This window comes from Pleurodeles waltl, chromosome 10, assembly GCF_031143425.1.
Source record: "Pleurodeles waltl isolate 20211129_DDA chromosome 10, aPleWal1.hap1.20221129, whole genome shotgun sequence".
Taxonomy (NCBI): domain Eukaryota; kingdom Metazoa; phylum Chordata; class Amphibia; order Caudata; family Salamandridae; genus Pleurodeles; species Pleurodeles waltl.
The window spans coordinates 682,310,809-682,328,930 of record NC_090449.1 but is presented as its reverse complement, the minus strand read 5'-3'; the positions used below and the strand labels follow the sequence as shown (position 1 = coordinate 682,328,930).

At 41.6% G+C, this 18,122-nt stretch overlaps 1 protein-coding gene across 1 annotated transcript in view; it reads left to right on the top strand.

Annotated features, from left to right (window-relative positions):
- ADARB2 (adenosine deaminase RNA specific B2 (inactive)) overlaps window positions 1-18,122 on the top strand; it is a 1,180,343-nt gene that overhangs the window by 628,321 nt on the left and 533,900 nt on the right. The window contains exon 2 of the mRNA XM_069211196.1: window positions 9,391-9,477. Coding sequence (XP_069067297.1) covers window positions 9,391-9,477 — 87 coding nt within the window. The remainder of the gene's footprint in view (window positions 1-9,390; window positions 9,478-18,122) is intronic.

The window sequence follows — 18,122 nt, the reverse complement described above, 5'->3', positions numbered from 1 at the left end:
AGTTCCCCTTATCCTATTTAGAAGATCTTGGCATCTTTTGGTTCTTTGCCTTTTCTCTCTTTTTTACATTGATTTAAATTTGGTGTTTTTTACTTCAAAATTGTTGGTAATGCTTAAACTTAACCCACACTTCTCTGGAGATTTCTTGCTGCTTGGCCTATAGCTATCACAGTTTGAGCAGAGACACTCTCAGATCAATGGATAGATAGATAGATAGATAGATAGATAGATAGATAGATAGATAGATAGATAGATAGATAGATAGATAGATAGATAGATAGATAATAGTGCCAATTAAGTTGGCAGGGATAATCCTCCCAAAATAATAACCTGATTTCTGTTACTTACAATGGCAAATGTTTATTTTTGCCTGTTGCATGTCATTAAAGGAGAAATACATTTGTCCTACATTTTCCACACATTCTGAGCCACAGCATTTTTTAAAGCTTATTGAATAATCTGACCATAAGATCTTTTTGCAGCCAGTTACTATCTGTTTTTGGTGCATATAATTTTCACTACAGATTCTATTTGTATTCTTCATGCCTACATCCACTCCATCTCTTTCATATTAAAGAGCAAGACACAAATAATTTAAGTGGTTTGTGGAAAGTGTGATTGTGTGCACGGGTAATATTAGGAATAAAATACCCTATGCCTTTCATTAAATGAATATTTGCAAGTCACCAAAGAGTTCCATGACCATTTAAAGGAACTCTGCCTTCAGGTTCATTCCTCCATAAGGTAATGGGACTTCTCACTGACTTGCAACATCCCAATGATTAGCAAAAGGAGTAATTTATCCCATATATATATATGCTTGAGAGATGTAGGACTACGAGGGAAGTATTTTTCTCATTTTTGTGTTTCCCTTTTTTATGAACCTAGATTGTTGGGAATATAGGATAATCATTTGTTTAGGTGCCCCTGAAGTTCTGTATTTATTTCTCTTTATATAACATTGTGTCTTCGGATGTTTGGTGATGACTTCATGCTTCAGTGCACCTGTTAAGTTCAATGTGATGCTTAGGCTTTTAATGTTATTAGCAATGAAGTGAATTATTTTAATCAGGATGCAATACATAGTCTACCAGAACAAGGGAAGCTTTGAATTTTTCAGTCACTATAATTATCTTTATGACCTTATAAAAGTATTTTCCATGTACTTGGAAAAGACATGTTCAGACAGTGTTTTGAGCCATATGTCTCCAGTTTGTGATTTGCTTGTTATATTCTTCAAGTTTTTTCCTACCCCCACGTTTTGTTGGCTTAGATCATCATTGTATTTTTATAGGATCGAGAGGAGCAAAATCACTCACTGTGGTTTTTAGGTTTTAATTGAGTTTTTGGTATGTAAAGTATAATTTTCAGAATTAGCACAACATCTATGTGATTGTCTGTGAAAGCTTCATAGTTTATCTCTACATAATAACGATTTACATTGTTGAAATGGTATTCAATCAGTAATCGCTGCTCCAGTTTCCTGCTCCTGGGATAAACCTTCCAACCGTTCATTCAAGATTCCCTCCAAAAGCGATGAAATTCAGTTTTAGATAGCACAAAAACCAAATCAGCTTGAAGTCTCGTTTCTCCATATGGGACCACAAAATAAATGTAGAATTCTCACAATAAATATATTGACACTTATTTTGCATCTCTTTGCCTTCCTTTGCATGTGTGAGTCTTTTTTGTGACTGAGAGAAAGGGTTATGATCTGTTCACCATGACTTCCTTTGAGGATTCAAAGTGTCGTGTTTAGGTTGTCACAAACCAAATCACCTTCCAGGCTTGCGTGGGACAAGTGGGCTAGCTAAAAGTCAGGCCAGCAGCTTCCAAACGGTGTGGGACCAACTCAGTCGACCACAATCGGTGATGCTACCACCCTAAACTACTAAGGCCCTCATTGGACCTCAGCGGTCTTTTTCCAAGACCGCCGAGGTTCCGCCGGGTCGAAGAATGCCAGTGCAGGCGGTCTCCCGCCCAGCATATTATGACTGCTGGCAGCCCTCCGCCCTTTTTCGGACAGAGAGCCGTCAGCAGCCATACTGGCGGTTGGCGGTGAAGTGGAGGCTTCTCCACCGCCACGTCATCAGAACACCGCCCACCAAATCACAACCCAGGATTCGGCGTGGCGGTGTTCTGGTGACGGGGAGCTGGCAGCGGAGCAACCCCCATGGATCCCGTTCCCTCTTGGAGGATCACCAGACCAGGTAAGGTGATCATTCATTAGGGGAGGGGGGTGAGGGGTGTTGTGTGTTGTGTGGATGCATGGGGGTGTGCATGTGAGTGTGTAGAGGGGTTGTGTGAGTGTGTGTATGCATGCGGGGGTGTTGTGTGTATGGGAAATGTGTGCATATATGTCTGTGTGCATGTATGTGTGCGTGTATGTCTGCGTGTATGTGTAAGAGTTGTGTGAGCATACGTGTAGGGCGGTGGGGGGGTGTGTGTGGATGTTTTTGTGGGAGGGTGGGGGTGAGGTCCTGCCACCTTTGGTGGGTTGTAGGGGAGATCGTGGGTTTGGGGGGAGGACTCTGGGAGGGGGAGAGGGGAATGGGAGACCCCTATCAGTGCCAGGGAATGAATTTCCTGGCACTGATAGTGCCTACTGCCATGGATTTCGTGGGGGTACAAAACCCTGCGAAGTCCATGGCGGTATGTGGGGTCCTGATACCGACGGCGGTCTAGTGACAGCCGCCGGGCTGGAGACCGAAGTCTCCAGCCCAGTGGTCGTTACCACCCTGGCGGTCACAGTGTAGAAGTGGCAGTTTTGCATGGCGGTAACCGCCATGCTTGTAATTCCATTTTTTTTCTGCCAGCCTGTTGGCGGTATTACCGCCACTTCTACACCAACCTCCAGGGTTGTAATGAGGACCTAAGTCTTATTCCCAAAATAGGAACTGTACCACACTCCAAACACCTACACCCCTGGATCTCTTTAGTCAGGACATGCAGCTTATCTAATATATGTGTAAGCTCCACAATTATACATCATAGGAATTGTGTCCTATTTTTCCCCTATAAGGAATACACTTTCCTAATGTGCAAAGCTCTTTCTCTAACCGTTTGTTCTCTTCCCTTCCCCACCCTGAAAAGGTACCTACTTTTCGCATGAGTAAATGTATTTCCATTCTGAGGGTGGCAATAGATCTTTGACCACCCACATATTTAGGGGCTTGTAGGTGTTCATATTCTGCATGGCTGCTCACTGCTTGATAGTGGATTAACCACTGTGAGACATGCAATTTACGACTGAAAGAAAGGATAAATCCTAATTCTCTGCAACAAGAAGTAAAGTTTCTGATGTCAGAGTTTTGTCAACCCTAAGTAGCACAAAGGAGCACATGCAACACCATGAATAGGGCCCATAATATTGTGTAATTGTTTACTATTTGCTGTTGTCAAATGTATTAGCATTTGTATAAATCTCGGGCCTCATGCATTTTCCAAACAACACCAACATTTCTAGCAAACATATAATGCAGAGGGCTCATTTGGGCACAGATGCTAAATGGGAGGACCCTTTCACAGGTCAACAATAATAGAAAACCATGCTCTCTCTATTTCCTGCATCCATTACACAATGCTCAAGAGAGCTCTGAAGTGTTTAGTCACCATCTGCAGAAGATGACAACACTCAACCACTTTGGGAGGACAGTGTGGGCCTGGCCCATTTGAAACCAGTGCTGCCTTTTGGTCCGTCACTTCAGATTTCAAAATAAATATTATAAACCCTATTATAAAGCTACTGGACACAGGGCATAACCAGCCTTTTTCTAGTATCCTTTGATTTTTTAGGTCTAGAGCATGGGTGCAGATAAAGACTCTCGTCAACCCCAGGTACAGAACCCATGAGTCCCCCTTTTTGAAGCAGCAATCACAGCAGCTGGCCATCCGTATGTGCTGAGGGGCCACGCCCCCTAACTTTTTCCTGACGTGAAGAATGTTGTCAGGCTGAACAAAAGTCAGCCTGACAGATACTCTTCTTGTTCAGGTCTGGCAGCCAGGAGATGGGCATGTGCTAAATGTGCAGACTCCTGGCTTCTTGAGCTGAACTTTGTTGGGCTGAAGAAGTCACAGCTCCTGTGGGCATGACCTGTTCCGCCTGGCAAAGGTGCCTCAGACCTTCCCCCTAATGATGAGGGGAAACGTCACTGACTGCTTCAGATCTGGGCACTTCAGGTTTAAGTCCAGAAGTGCCCAGGGCCGGGAGTCAATCAGTGACACCTCTTCACAGAGTGGGGTGAGGTCAGCAGTCTCACTGACCCCATCTCAATCTGTGACCAGGTTGATGCTCCTGCCTTCCCTCATTGGCTGTCCATTGATCAGCCAATAAGGGATGGCAGCAGTCCCAACCCTCCTGGGACCTCCGAGGCTTCTCTGTCAAAGTTGCTGCCCTCAAGGTAAGTTTTATTTATTATGTGTGGTGTGTGCATGAATGAAGGTATGTGTATTTGTTAGTGGGTTTTCTGAATGAGTGCGTGAGTGTGTGTGTGTGTGTGTGTGTAAATGAATGGGTGTGAGTGAGGTGCATGTGTGAATGTGTAACCTCCTCCTCCCCACTTCCTCGTAAAATTACCGGCCACCATAAAGCCACCGCACAGCTGACCCTTGCTGGGCGATGTCGGTTTTGGGTAAAAATGAGTTGGGCGGGCAGGTTATTAGGCCTGTTTTCTAGGCAGAGCAAGATAAATGGATTACGGGTGTGTGGCCCCAAACTCGAGCTCAGGTGTGCTATTCGGAAGAAAAAATGCTCAGGCTACTTTTTTATAACATGTCTGAAAGTGGTGAATAAGTTAGGTCAACCCTGTCAGTAAACTCTGCTCTGAAAAATATGTCTCTGAAGATTTTATCTAAGTAGTTTGTTCAGTCAGTCATTCACTTAAATGCAACACAGAGTGCCCCAAAAACTATATGGCAGGTTCGCAAAATATATCCAATAGAAGATAGAAGGAGACCCTTCGTATTGAAGTTGTCTACTTACTTAAAAGTACAGTAAGCACATCTGGAGTAATGTTGTAGTTCAGCAACTGCATACTTTTTCCTGCGGCAGAGGTCCTGCTCTCTCTAGGCATGCATTAAATAAATTAGGAAATATAACATGGTTTAAACGTAAATCAATCAGTCAAACTGCGTCTAATCCAACTGGGACTAAAGAAATTAAACCACGGCTTCAAAGATTCCCCTGTTTTAATTCGTGTTATTGTACTACCATCCTAATTGAGTGGTTCACTTTTTTAATACAAAGCGCCTAAATACTCACGTGTTAGTGCACTATTGAAATACTCCAAATAAATAAATACAGTGACTGACTTGTTCACCAGAACGTTTCTGAAAGGAGTTTTGAGAATAGATAAACAGAGAAATATGAAATGTAGAGATGATTGGAAAGTGTCAGGAAGTAGAAAGAAAAGAATGTGGAACGGGATACATGAAAAATATGAGTTAGGTGCGTGAGGCAACAGAAGAAGAGAATGACTAAAAAGAAAATAGATCAAGAAAACAAAGGGACGAAGTTATGATGGATAAAATGAAGGAAAAAGGCAAGTCAGTCAGAGAGAGGAACAGAGGGGATAAGAGATTTCATTTAGAAAGTATGGATGATAAGCCAAGCATATAAAATGCATTAGATGAGAAAATAAATGTGAGGAAGAAAAATATGATGTGAGACGGGAAGATGCATGAAAAGAGAGTTGGAGAGAAGACATTCCACAGCAGGGCAAGTGAGAGAGAAAGCTACTTCATTTTTTGTAATTAGTAAATGTGGATTATAAAGAAAAGATTTGAAAATATGAGACTTCAATTGCCTAAGGAAGATGAAGCACGAAAAGCAGTCAGAATTACTTCTAGATCAACAGGTAAAAATAGAAGAAGGTGAAATTGTTCAATATTAGGACAATGCACAAATCCTAAAGATCTACCCTAAAGCGATGGAAATTGAATGACATCTGTTCCCAGGAGTTTAGTCACTGAGCTCACTCTTGTCCCCATCCATTTTCAACATCCTCCATGTTGCCCCTCCACCACCGTCAAGTGGATTGATAATGATTCCAAGAACACGCTGACAAACATGGCTCCCGCTTGCAAAGTGGCGTATGGTTAGCAATTAGAATACGAGAATCAAACTAATTCAGTAAAACATCACTAATTCGGGTCTGGCAAACCCGTCGTTGGCCATCTGGCTAATCCTTGTTGTGCATTCAGAAGCAGCATTTCAAGCATAATTATTAATAGCGCTCATTAACCGACAAGCAAAAGAGCATACTGTAGGCTTCATTGGGAGATAACATACCAATAAGTACCAAGATGTTCCCTGAAAAGATTTAATATAATTGGGTGCTTGCCATCTTTTGATGCTCCACAGGGGGCGGCGCATGATTTTTGCCCTTTGTTTATCTCTATTCCTATTGCCTTTGAAAGGCAAGCCTGCACAAAAGCATTGATGGTAATGGAAATCCCACAACATTGCCCACTCACTTTGCTACAGAGAGCCAATGAGCATCAACGGTGACCTGGATTTTTCATTAAAGCGATGGAATCCATCTGCGGAGGATAAGCTTGATTGTGATGTGCATTAGTGTAATAGCCATGAAAGGAAGCTTGCATCAGGTCCCTGTGAAAGAGTGGGCCAGGAAGCATAAACCGCGGGGCTTGAGTAGAGCATTGAAGTGGTCATTGTACAGAGGGCACTGAACTCCACATCACCGTCTGCTAAACAAAGATACTGACAAAGTGAACTCCCCGAGAAACATTCCTTTTCCATCCAACAATAGATTCCTGATTCGCAGATTTACTATTATTCTGGATTAGCTACAAAGCGAGTCTACTCATAGGCTATTCAAAAAACCTTTTTTTGCTATTGCAAAACGTGTAACCATATCAGTGCCAAACGACGAAAACAGAGCACTGAATATATATTTCGCCTGAAATGTAAAAACCCACGTATGCAAATATTAAATGTCATTATCTACATTTTCCGCTCCTAATCAATACAATTTCATTCCTTATTGAGTTTCTACCGTGCCATTGGGTAGATCTGACTGATGGAAAATGTTGACGCATACACTTAATTACAACTATGTAAAGTGCAAAATAATAGGAGCTGTGTCTGAAAAAAGCAAAAAAATTGACTGAATATATATATCTGGACACTGGAGAAATGATCATCTCAGTTTCTCGTAATGTTCAAGCCACAGAGACACAGATGCAGTAAAAAAGGTTGACTCCACAAAAGGCCACCAAAGTGTGCTACGTATGACTTTCATTGTCGTTCTAGGACATCATTTACACAACGGTCGCTAGCTGAAAACCCTTTTATACCCCAGTAATACAGATCAATATTAGGATTTTTCACTTGCTATTAGCCTCACTTCATTTTTATATCAAAATTTGTGGTACTAGGTAGCCAGTAACTAGGAGAAGCAGTGCATAAACAGTTACAGCTGAGAAACGAGGTCAAAACTCACTTTAAATAAATAAAACATCATTGTGAACCATGACTGCACACATTTTTTTTATTTTTCGCTGGATTTTCAGATTAGGAAAGGCAACTATCTGCTTAAAGTGTACTTCACAACGGTATTGGTGCCCTTAAGTGTGCCAGTGCTATCAATTATGAGTGCAATTTCACGTCAATGATTCAGAAAATGGAAAGTTGAATTAATTACTCACACTTAGGTAAAACCAATATTTTGGATAATTCTGAGGGAATAAATCTGCTCACATAGGTCGGTCATGCGTGTTCCACGGTGGGGGTATTTGCTAAAGTAGCCAAAGACCCAACTTGAAAGTTTGTGATCAATCACAAAGTTTGGCAGGCACATTCCAACTCTGAATATGATCAGAGATTTACTCCAGTCAATGGCAGAAGTAAGTCCATATCAAGGGATGAGAGAGAGAGGAAACACACCCAAAATCATTTTGGTGCAGGGCAAGGGAGTTTCTCCATGGACACGTTTTCCCTGATGCGAAATAATGAAAGAAATGTAAATACACTTTTGATTTTAATTTCCACACGTTAAAATGCCCACTTGTTACCATTTCCCTGTGCATGCATGTGCGTTTGAATATGCCTGCGAATCTGCAATAAACCCAGGTTTCCAGGAGCACTATTTAATTTATTCTTAATTCCACGAAATTCCGAATTTTACTCAAATCCAGGACAAAGAACTTTAAGTTTAATTTCCAACCAGGCAGGACTCTTCAGAAACGGGCACACGAAGAGATGCAGGGATTCTGGGTTTTATTTCTGTAAAGTTGTCCATGGGGACTTATATATCCAAGATAAACTGGTGTCAGCTTATCATGAGAAATGGAGCATCACTTTGTATTGTTCTCACCTGGCAATATATAAATAAAGCTTCGATTGGTGCTTCAGGTAAGCAGATGCATTGTGAATCCGTGCTTGTTTTCCTGTCCCCAGGTCCTTTGTTATACGCAGCTACTGTGTGTGAGTGAATTAAAGTGGTTGCAAGTTTGAGTTGTGAAGGATCAGATAATCCATTTGTCCAAAAACATCTAGTGGAAACAGACGTTCCTTCTTTCTCGTCCTTTCAGTTTCCTTTGTTGAAATCAAGGATTGAAACATGACTTGGAAAAAACATTCTGGACCCCCAACTGAATTCGTTATTTTCTAACTCGAACTGATTGGGATGGGTGAATTCAGAGTTGTGCCTCACCCCTCTGGACCACTGACAGTCATGCCAATCCTCTCTCAAATGGCCAAGTTGGCTGTCAGGTTAGTTGGAATAGTGAAAAGGTGGTGTATGCCTGATAAAGGATGTAGGATAGTCCTACCTACCTTAAACGTTTAGGCCTCTTGAAAGGTATGCCCGACCCCTTCTGTCCAGTCCCCTTGTAGGCATGCCACGCCCCCATCTATTTCCATCCAATAGACGTTCAGCCCATAGGAAGGAAGCAGTGGGATTGTGCATCCAAGCCTGTCTAGCTTCAACAAGAATTCAGTGCACATAAACCACATCAATGCAGCATTTTTAAAATTATGTTTTAGCACAAACGATTTGTTAATACCTTGTTTTTCAGGTACAATTGTAACTGTTCACGCTTCTGTCTCGGATGTCAGTGGGTTTCCATCTAGGAAATAACACGTTGATTGTGTTTGTCTTTCATGAGTGTTTTTGGTAGAGTATTATAACACAGGCAAATTAGCCCCAATGACAACCTGCACCGAAAATCCTAGTAAGCATTATGTAAACATGTTAACAAGATAAAGAAAAACCCATAAAGCAATTTAGTAAGTTTGGATCTAAGCTGCATCTTCAATGCAAAAGCAGCACAATAGAAATGTATTTTTTTTCTTTCTTAAAAGCCTGATTTTTTTAGAGGACGATTCATTGTAGTGTTGTTCACAATTATGCTTTTCGTGTTTTGCAGAAAAAACAAGTGTGTTACCGAACTTCATCACTTCATTCAAGCATGCGATTGCAGGCACACCAAGTTTGGAAGATGAAGACAGTTTGAGTGAGTAATTTTTTTCTGTGTACAGCAGAAACCTCGTTTTTCATGCTATATCATTTATTTAAGCATCGTCAGAGCTTAATTTGGGCCGGTAGTTGTCAGTGGGGGCCACCCGCACTTATGTTTGAGGAGCAGCACTTATTTCCCTACATCAGACATTTACCAAGAGCAAGAGAAAGAAAAACTGACAAAAAGAAAATACGGAGAAAAAGAAAGATGAAAATGTGTTATAAGGAAGAAAGTAGGAACCAGCAGGGGTGAGATTAAAAAGCAGGGATTGTCTGGTGGTATATCAAAGAGGCACCAGGTGAAATAAAGACTACACACACTTAGCACCAACATTTGATTGCACTGGCCGCGGGCTTCTGAGCAGAGCTTTGGGCACCTTTACTTTTTACAAATTAAACAGCAATGGAGGATTTTTACAACTGATGATACCCTAGATATATTTGGAGGTCTACCAGAGGGCCTTTACCAGGGCAGTGAATTATCATTTGTTTGAGCCTGGCATGTAATTGATTTGAAAAAGAAAACTGTGGTATTTGTTCTTATGCAAAAACAAAAGCTTCGAAATAAATTGCTTGCTGCCTAGCAAATGCCCTAATTTAGTCAAGCAAATGTCCTTAATTTTATTGGTAAATGTCCTTAAGCTCCACTCACCTATCCTTTTTTGTAAGAAAATGCTGCTTTATGTTTTCTCCAGTAATCTTTAAAGTGCACCCGATTATTTAGCAAATATCTTTCTCTTCTTGAATTTTCCACTTTTCCTCACATCCCAACTACTGCAGCAATGCTACTGACTGACGGTCTCTGGTGGAATTCGAACCTGCTCAAATGAATATTCAAGCTACAGGATACTTTTAGCTGGCTTTCCAGACTGTATTTACACTTCACATGCAACAGCATCATGAGATATATCAGATAAAGTGAGCACTGCAAGCGCTAATTTAAGACAACAGAGATGATGACAAAACATTTTTGACTGGCAATATTTCATGCCCTTACGGATAAGTTGCAGTCTTTGGTGCAATCAGGATATTATATAAACTTTTTTCCTCTGGTGGTAATGTGTGTCAGGAATATGCATTATCAGCAAAATGCCATACAACAAATGTGCACAAACATTCTTGTGATGCTTCACCACCTCCAGAAACCTGCTTTCATGATAGAATGGTAAAACATATTTCTATAATCCTAAAATCTACATGCTTCCCATCCCAGAAACTTGTGGCCAGCACCACTTATGCAACTACCTTACTCAAAGCCAACAATCACCCATTAACCCTTTCATGCTACTGACCCGACATCCTGAAGCATCCTCCACTAAAGAAACAACCAGACAACTAATTCCCATACTCTTAGCAATTGCTACTCTTATTAGCCTTACCTGACAAAAAAGACACTTTATATTTCAAACCCTGTCCTTTACTTCCTCGCTTGATGGCTCAATCACCCGGTATAAGATTGATGTTCCTAGTCAAAGGCCTGAGCAGTGTCTCTCAAATTCACTCTTCCTATCACTCATTGATGCTCACTGACTCCCTCCACTCATTCTCTCACTTTCACACACACATGGAAGCACATCCAAACCTCAAATGTACATTCTCTCTCTCACAGACACCCTCTTTCTCACAAAAACACACCTATATGCACAGCACACAACTTTTAAAAGCTTTAAAACTTTTTTATGCTTTACTTACCTTGCTGTGGGTCCCACCTGGAATCTTCCCGGACGCTGGGACATGAAACTGAAAACTTGAACCTGTGCTTCCGCAGATTTGAGATTTTAGGCCCATATTTATACTTTTTTAGCGCTGCATTTGCGTCATTTTTTGATGCAAAAACGGCGCAAACTTGCAAAATACAATTGTATCATGTAAGTTTGTGCCGTTTTTGTGTCAAAAAGTGGCGCAAATACGGCGCTAAAAAAGTAGAAATATGGGCCTTAGTATCTGCTCTTATACCCCACCCTTTCCAACTCTGTGACAAGTTGGAAAAGGGTGGGGTGACAGGCTGATTGGCGTGTAGTCATGGGTCATGTATTCACAGGACTTAAGTCACCAGTGCCTATGTCTACTTTTAGCAGTGACGCTTTGTACATCACAAATGTGAGTGGCACGCCAGGGCCCAAGGGCCAGGTAGGAGATTTCTTCAGCCCTGTTGATCTCTCTCTGAATGCTGGTGCAGGTGCATTCATGCACGATGTCAGCCATTAGATAGAGACTGATGCAGGACCCAAAGGAAGATGTCATTTTTAGTATACCAAGTGTAAATAATAGATAATTATTCACTTTTGATATAATAAAAACAAACCGTTCAGACAATAAGGAGGGCTTACCCCAGAGCTCATAAGAGGAACCGCCACTGGCAAACAGTTTTACCTCACGTCATCTTTAAATGTTGATGGTAATTAGCCTGACATATTAATGTTTAATACATGGAAAGGATTTGTGCAAATGTGCAAAGAAATACAGTGGTGCTGAAAACATTCTGTGAGAGGTGTCCCCTCACTTGTGAACTCATTAAACTGAGGTGAGTGACTTTGACTCAGCGCAGGCTTTTTATTGGATGCGAAGATCACACCACCTAGAAGTTGGGACTTTTGATTTTCCTCCTTCTGCAGAACTCAACTTTGAATGGGGTAGGGGTCTGCTTCTGGCATCATCCCGTTCCCCATCCCCAGAGACAGCTACACTAATGATTGCTTCTCTTCCTAAACCTGCATAAGTATTACTGCGCACATATCGATGATGTGTGGGGAGGCTGCTGGAAGCCACCACATGGAAGAGTGCAGTCAAAACGATACCCATCCTCATGAGTTTCCCAAGTCTCACAGAATTACGTGAGAGGTCGCAGGCCCAAAAAAATAGAGTATTCTGGATGAGTCAGCAGCTTTCATACTTTGTGTCATCGTTTAGAATGTGTCTGCATTTACGTTACTCTAAGGAAAAATCCTGCCCTGAGTGGTAGTTAAGTAATATTGCCCTTTCAACGTAAACTTACAATTACTTAAAATCCTAATATCTCTTTTATACACATCGCTCACTGAAAACCGCACTTGATTGTACAGAAATATTTTGCTTCCCCTGATGATGATGTCACAGGACAGTGGACATAATGATACTCCCCAGTAATGTTACGAGTAGTGAGGGCAAACCATTCCCCGAAGACTTTTTGCAGGGGGAGTGAAAGGGGGGGGGGAGATAATAGCAGCATGGTACATTCTGACCTGAAATTCAAGATGTGCACATATTGGACCCAATCATGTCTATTTGAGAAAATTACATTGTGCTGCTTAAAACTCGCCATTAAGTGATTAGAACTGCTTTAAAGACATCATTGAGAGCTTTTATTCAATGGTGTGGGTTATTCTATTGCTTTCTTAAGGGTGCTTTATCGACACGCTTTCTGTATCAACTGCAGACATTAACTACCGAGATTAGCACTTTTCACACTGTGTGTTGGATAAAGGTTTATAAAAGAAGCTTGTTTAGAGTGACAGCGCAAACACAAAATATCTGTTTGGTCCTATGAATTTTGAATGTGATCGCATTGCATGAAGGTCTCAAATCCTTTACACTTTTGTGAAATCACTGTATAATCCTGACCCTGAAACGGTTTTTGTATTGCAGTATGGGCTTATGTAACATTCATATCCTTTGTACCCTTGCATTTAAAAAGATCATTCCTTGACACCAACTTTGTATCAGCTGCAATTTAAAGGAGGGTACCTTAAAAAGAAAGAGCTTGTTTCTTCAGCCTTGCGCCACTTTGTAACCCCTTGTGCCACATTATGCCTGAGCCAGGCATAATGTATGCAACACGTGCATTCCAGCGATAGTGGGGGCCGTAAAAATGGTGCAAAGGAATCTCTGAGATTCCTTTGCTCCATTGTTATCTGCATTTTTTTAACGCCTGCTGAGAGCAGGTGTTAAAAAGAAGCTCCCTCAATGGGCCTCTGGGTACTTTGCAGGATTAGCGTCAACATATTTTATGTTAGCCCTGCAAAGCACCGGACTACCGTAAAAAATGATGACACTAGTCCCCCTGACTACCGCCATGGTGCGCAGTGTTTTAAATGCGGCGCACACATGGTGATGTTAGGGGGCGCTAAGGGCAGAAGAAAAGTGGCATTGCACTGCTAAAAATCGCAATTAGGTATTCGCTATTGGATACAATGATATATCTGGCCCTTTATTCTCTTTCTAGATGCGCTCCGTGGCACATCTCACATAGCGTTGGCCGATTCGCTTAAAATTACTTGTTTCATGGAGATCAAGCCGGGCGGCTGAGTTTCTTCAATCCGTTAGGAGGGCATTTCACCCATCTTATGACATTTTCAGTAGATAATCAATTTATTTTTCAGAACTGGTATCAGGATTGCATCTGAGTGCTTCAAATGTATTGCTTCTCAATTGCATTAAACACTTTATTTGTCATGTTTTAGTTTGTTGTGGCCTAAAATTTATTTTTATCTCTCGAGTTTGCCCCGTATCCTTTCTAAGTAATTATTTGTAACCCTCTAACATACAGTATATGCACCATTCTCTCCTTTCCCATTTATAATTTGCTATTCCAAAACCTAGAAAAATGAGAAAATTGTAGGGTAGATAGAGGCATTTAATGCATTATTTCATTTAAATCGACTATTCACTGGGGCGTAGGAAGGGAGAATGTGTGCAATTTCTCCTTATGCTTCCTTAGCCCTGCTGAGCTCACTCGATAAAACTGGTACTTTTGGAAAAAAAACGCTATGCCATTATTAGGTTCTTGAGAGGCAGGCATACAGAACACCACGGAGCAGTGACAAATTTAATATGACCGTGCATGGTGGAGAAAACTGTTTAATAGCAAACAGTAATAGCTGAAAAACGCTTTATGTGTATTTATAATAATAAAAAGAAACTATTTAGGTTTAAAACACAGCATTCTCTAAATGCGTTACAGAGTATTCCAAACAAGTTTTTTTTACAAGAAAATGCATTTCACTAAAGCAGTATCATGTTTCATGGTGCCGGGGGATGCTTTATTCTCTCTAAATTGTGTCTAATATACTGGAATACACCACAGGGTGTTTGAAATATCTTCCTTCCACTTTTGCAGACGAAAAGACGTTTAAATAGCATTACAACTTCCTCGATATGAGCAGATTGAGTTTGGTGCTTTGTTGCTAGGATGCACTCGCGGCCCTCGCGGGGCAGCACCTGCAGCATGTGCTGCACCTGATCACGGCAAGGTCACAGGCAGGTGCTCCACCTAAATCACACCGACCGTAGGCCAAGAATGGGCTAGAGAAGGGGGGTGGCAGCACATTGTTTTTCCTTTCTCCGTGTCTCTGCTGCCCGGATTGTTCTGGAAAACAATCTATTTTTCGCATGCCCTTTTTCCCCAAGCAGTGTTAATATTAGCAATTTAACAGTGAGATTTTTCTATTTGCATTTGAAAGGACGTCTCTGCCCTCACAGAAAAAAGTCAGAAACAAACTTTTATCTTGCATTTCACAAGTCTGCCAAGTGCGCAATGACATATGAGCCATTCCTTGCTCTCCTACAATTGCATTGTGATGCTCCGATTTTTGCCTTAAGACGTTGTTTTGCATGTTCAAAGTCTCAGAATGCAAACTAATGTTGGCCAAAATGCCCAAAGTAGCTGAAAGTGTTATACATGAGATGAAGCCACAGTCCAATATTACAAAGTGATCCAGTCCATTTAAAAAACTGCTTACTCCACACCTAGAGTAAAAACTACACTCTGCATAGTTTGTGAGGGTTCGCTCTCATTCTTATCCTGCATTAAAAAGAGCATTGGCAATGTTGTACAGTAGTAAGTTTTATATCGAGCTTCAAAATCCATCAAAGGTATAACACGTAACAGTAGCAGTGCAGCTTTTCCTAACACAAAGTAAAGGACAGGTGTCAATGGCAGGAGCAATATGCACACACACACATACACACACATACAGACAGGTAAAACAAAGATAGCTAACACATTAAAAAAGAGGGAGCAAGAGGTGGTAAAGGTCTGTGGTACACTGCTGAGAGCAAGCAGGTGCTTGATTTACAATCTCTCATCTTTTGGATCTTTTGAAGATGACTGAGATGCCAATGGAGTTAGCAATTATAAAACAATTCAATTACCATGAAGCCCATTTGTCCACACAATAAGGACCAGGAATGGATGATTGAAGTTAAGTAATTTTAATACCAATTAATAATAAGTCCAATATATATGCATGTCAGAAGAATATTAAAAAGATACCTAATTACAGCAGTCGAGCTGAAGAATCGCAATAGGGTCAGTTTCAGTAGGATAAGATACTTAGGGACAGATTTATGAAAAGTGGCGCTGCACCTAGTGCAGCACCACTTTTCTTGCACCCATAGGCTTTCCCCTAACGGCACCACGTGTACGCCGTATTTAATATACGACCCACCATGGCGGTAGTAAGGGAACCTGCATCATAATTCTTTACGCTAGTTCATCGCTTTGCAGGATTAGCGTCAAAAATGTTAACGCTAATCTTGCAAAGCACCCAGAGGCCCATTAAAGACAATGGGAGCCTCCTTGCAGGCGTTAAAAATACAGATAAAAATAATGCAAAGAAATCTCTTAGATTCCACTGTGCCATTTTCTTATCCCCACTAATGGGGGAACAACCCCCTTGCATACATTATGCATGGAGAAGGCATACTGTAATGTGGTGCAAGGGGTAACAAAGTGGTGCAATGTGAGCATTTTGCCACTTTGCAAATATAGCGCAGCGTTTTTGCCATCTAACTCAACATTAGCGGAAAAAAAATTATGCAAATGTGTTGTTAGGATGGCGTTAGGCGAAAATATTCACAGCAATACAGAAATGTACCTTAATAAAAAGTCTGATACTCTCTCCTAAACATAAATACTTTCTAAAGTTATCTAATCAAGGGTCTAAGTTCAGAATAATGATGGTTTATAGATTGGTGTCTCAAAGAGAAACGGAAATGCAAGGAGGTGTCAGCATAGTGGGAACTCCAGTAGCAGTCTTCCTGAATTTCAATAAGTGTTTAGCATGAAGCTTCACACTTACAAGAATAAAGAAAGCAGAGAGGTCTGTACTCCTCAAAGTTGAAGGGAATCTGCTCTAACTTCTGACATAGTGAACAATAATAAAACCACTAAAACGTCAACAACCTTATCTCTTCCGACCACACCAGGAACCAATCATTTCACTTCTTGGGCATGCATTTGCAACACTTCCTGAATTTCCGGTTCCACAGAACTTGGAGAGTTACTGAAACCTTGAGCATCCCCTGTTCCTGATACACAATGAATAGGAGGCTTCATCTGCTCATTAGGCTTTCATGTTTCTTGCCAAGATTTCACTTTTCAGGCCTTACTATCAGTAAACTAATACATACAGCAATGCTCATTTCTTTAGCTAATAACATCATGAGAGCGCACCTGAAAAAGGAAGAACACACTAAGCAGGCATAATACAATTAAAAATTAAGGCCTTTAGTCATGCTAACTTTAACTAAACATTTAGGGGGTCATTCCGACCCTGGCGGTAAATACCGCCAGGGCCGGGGTCGGCGGTAGCACCGCCAACAGGCTGGCGGTGCTCCGCCGGGCATTCTGACCGCGGCGGTACAGCCGCGGCCAGAAGCGGAAAGCCGGCGGTGTACCGCCGACTTTCCGCTGCCCATGGGGATTCTGACACCCCATACCGCCATCCTGTTCCTGGCGGTTCGCCCGCCAGGAACAGGATGGCGGTATGGGGTGTCGTGGGGCCCCTGGGGGCCCCTGCAGTGCCCATGCCAATGGCATGGGCACTTCAGGGGCCCCCGTAAGAGGGCCCCACAAAGAATTTCAGTGTCTGCTTTGCAGACACTGAAATTTGCGACGGGTGCAACTGCACCCGTCGCACCTTCCCACTCCGCCGGCTCCATTCGGAGCCGGCTTCCTCGTGGGAAGGGTGTTTCCCACTGGGCTGGCGGGCGGCCTTTTGGCGGTCGCCCGCCAGCCCAGTGGGAAAACCAGAATGACCGCCGCTGTCTTTTGACCGCGGTACGGTCTTCTGGCGGTTCCCGCTTGGCGGGCGGCTCCCGCCGCCCGCCAAGCTTAGAATCAGGCCCTTAGTGTACATTTCAAATATATGATTATGTATGCACACATATAACTTTTAAAATAAATCCAGAACGTGAGTAATAAAATGCATTTGCAAATACAACTTAAAGTGTAAATGTGAACATGAATAATGTATCCATGAAAGCTATTTAAATGAACATTAGTGTGCATGTTTATTAAGCTTCTGTTTCTCAATAGTTACTTTTCATTAAGGCGTTTAAATGTACACACACAGTAATATTATTTAAGGCACACAGCAAATATAATCTCAAAAATACATGTGAAATTACATAATGATAACATGTAAAGGATAGAGTCTAAATAGCTCTACCCCACTACTTCTAAACATAAATAAACATACAATAAGCACAGAACTCAAGGAAAAAAGACCCGGAACTCTAATAGTATTACCATATATCAATTTACTCATACAGGATGATGAAATTCCACCTACCTAGTGTGGTATGGTTCATCAGTGGGTTACACATCTATCACTGTAAGCTCCAATAGGGCTGTGGTTCACTGGTTGTGTAGTCTCTTAG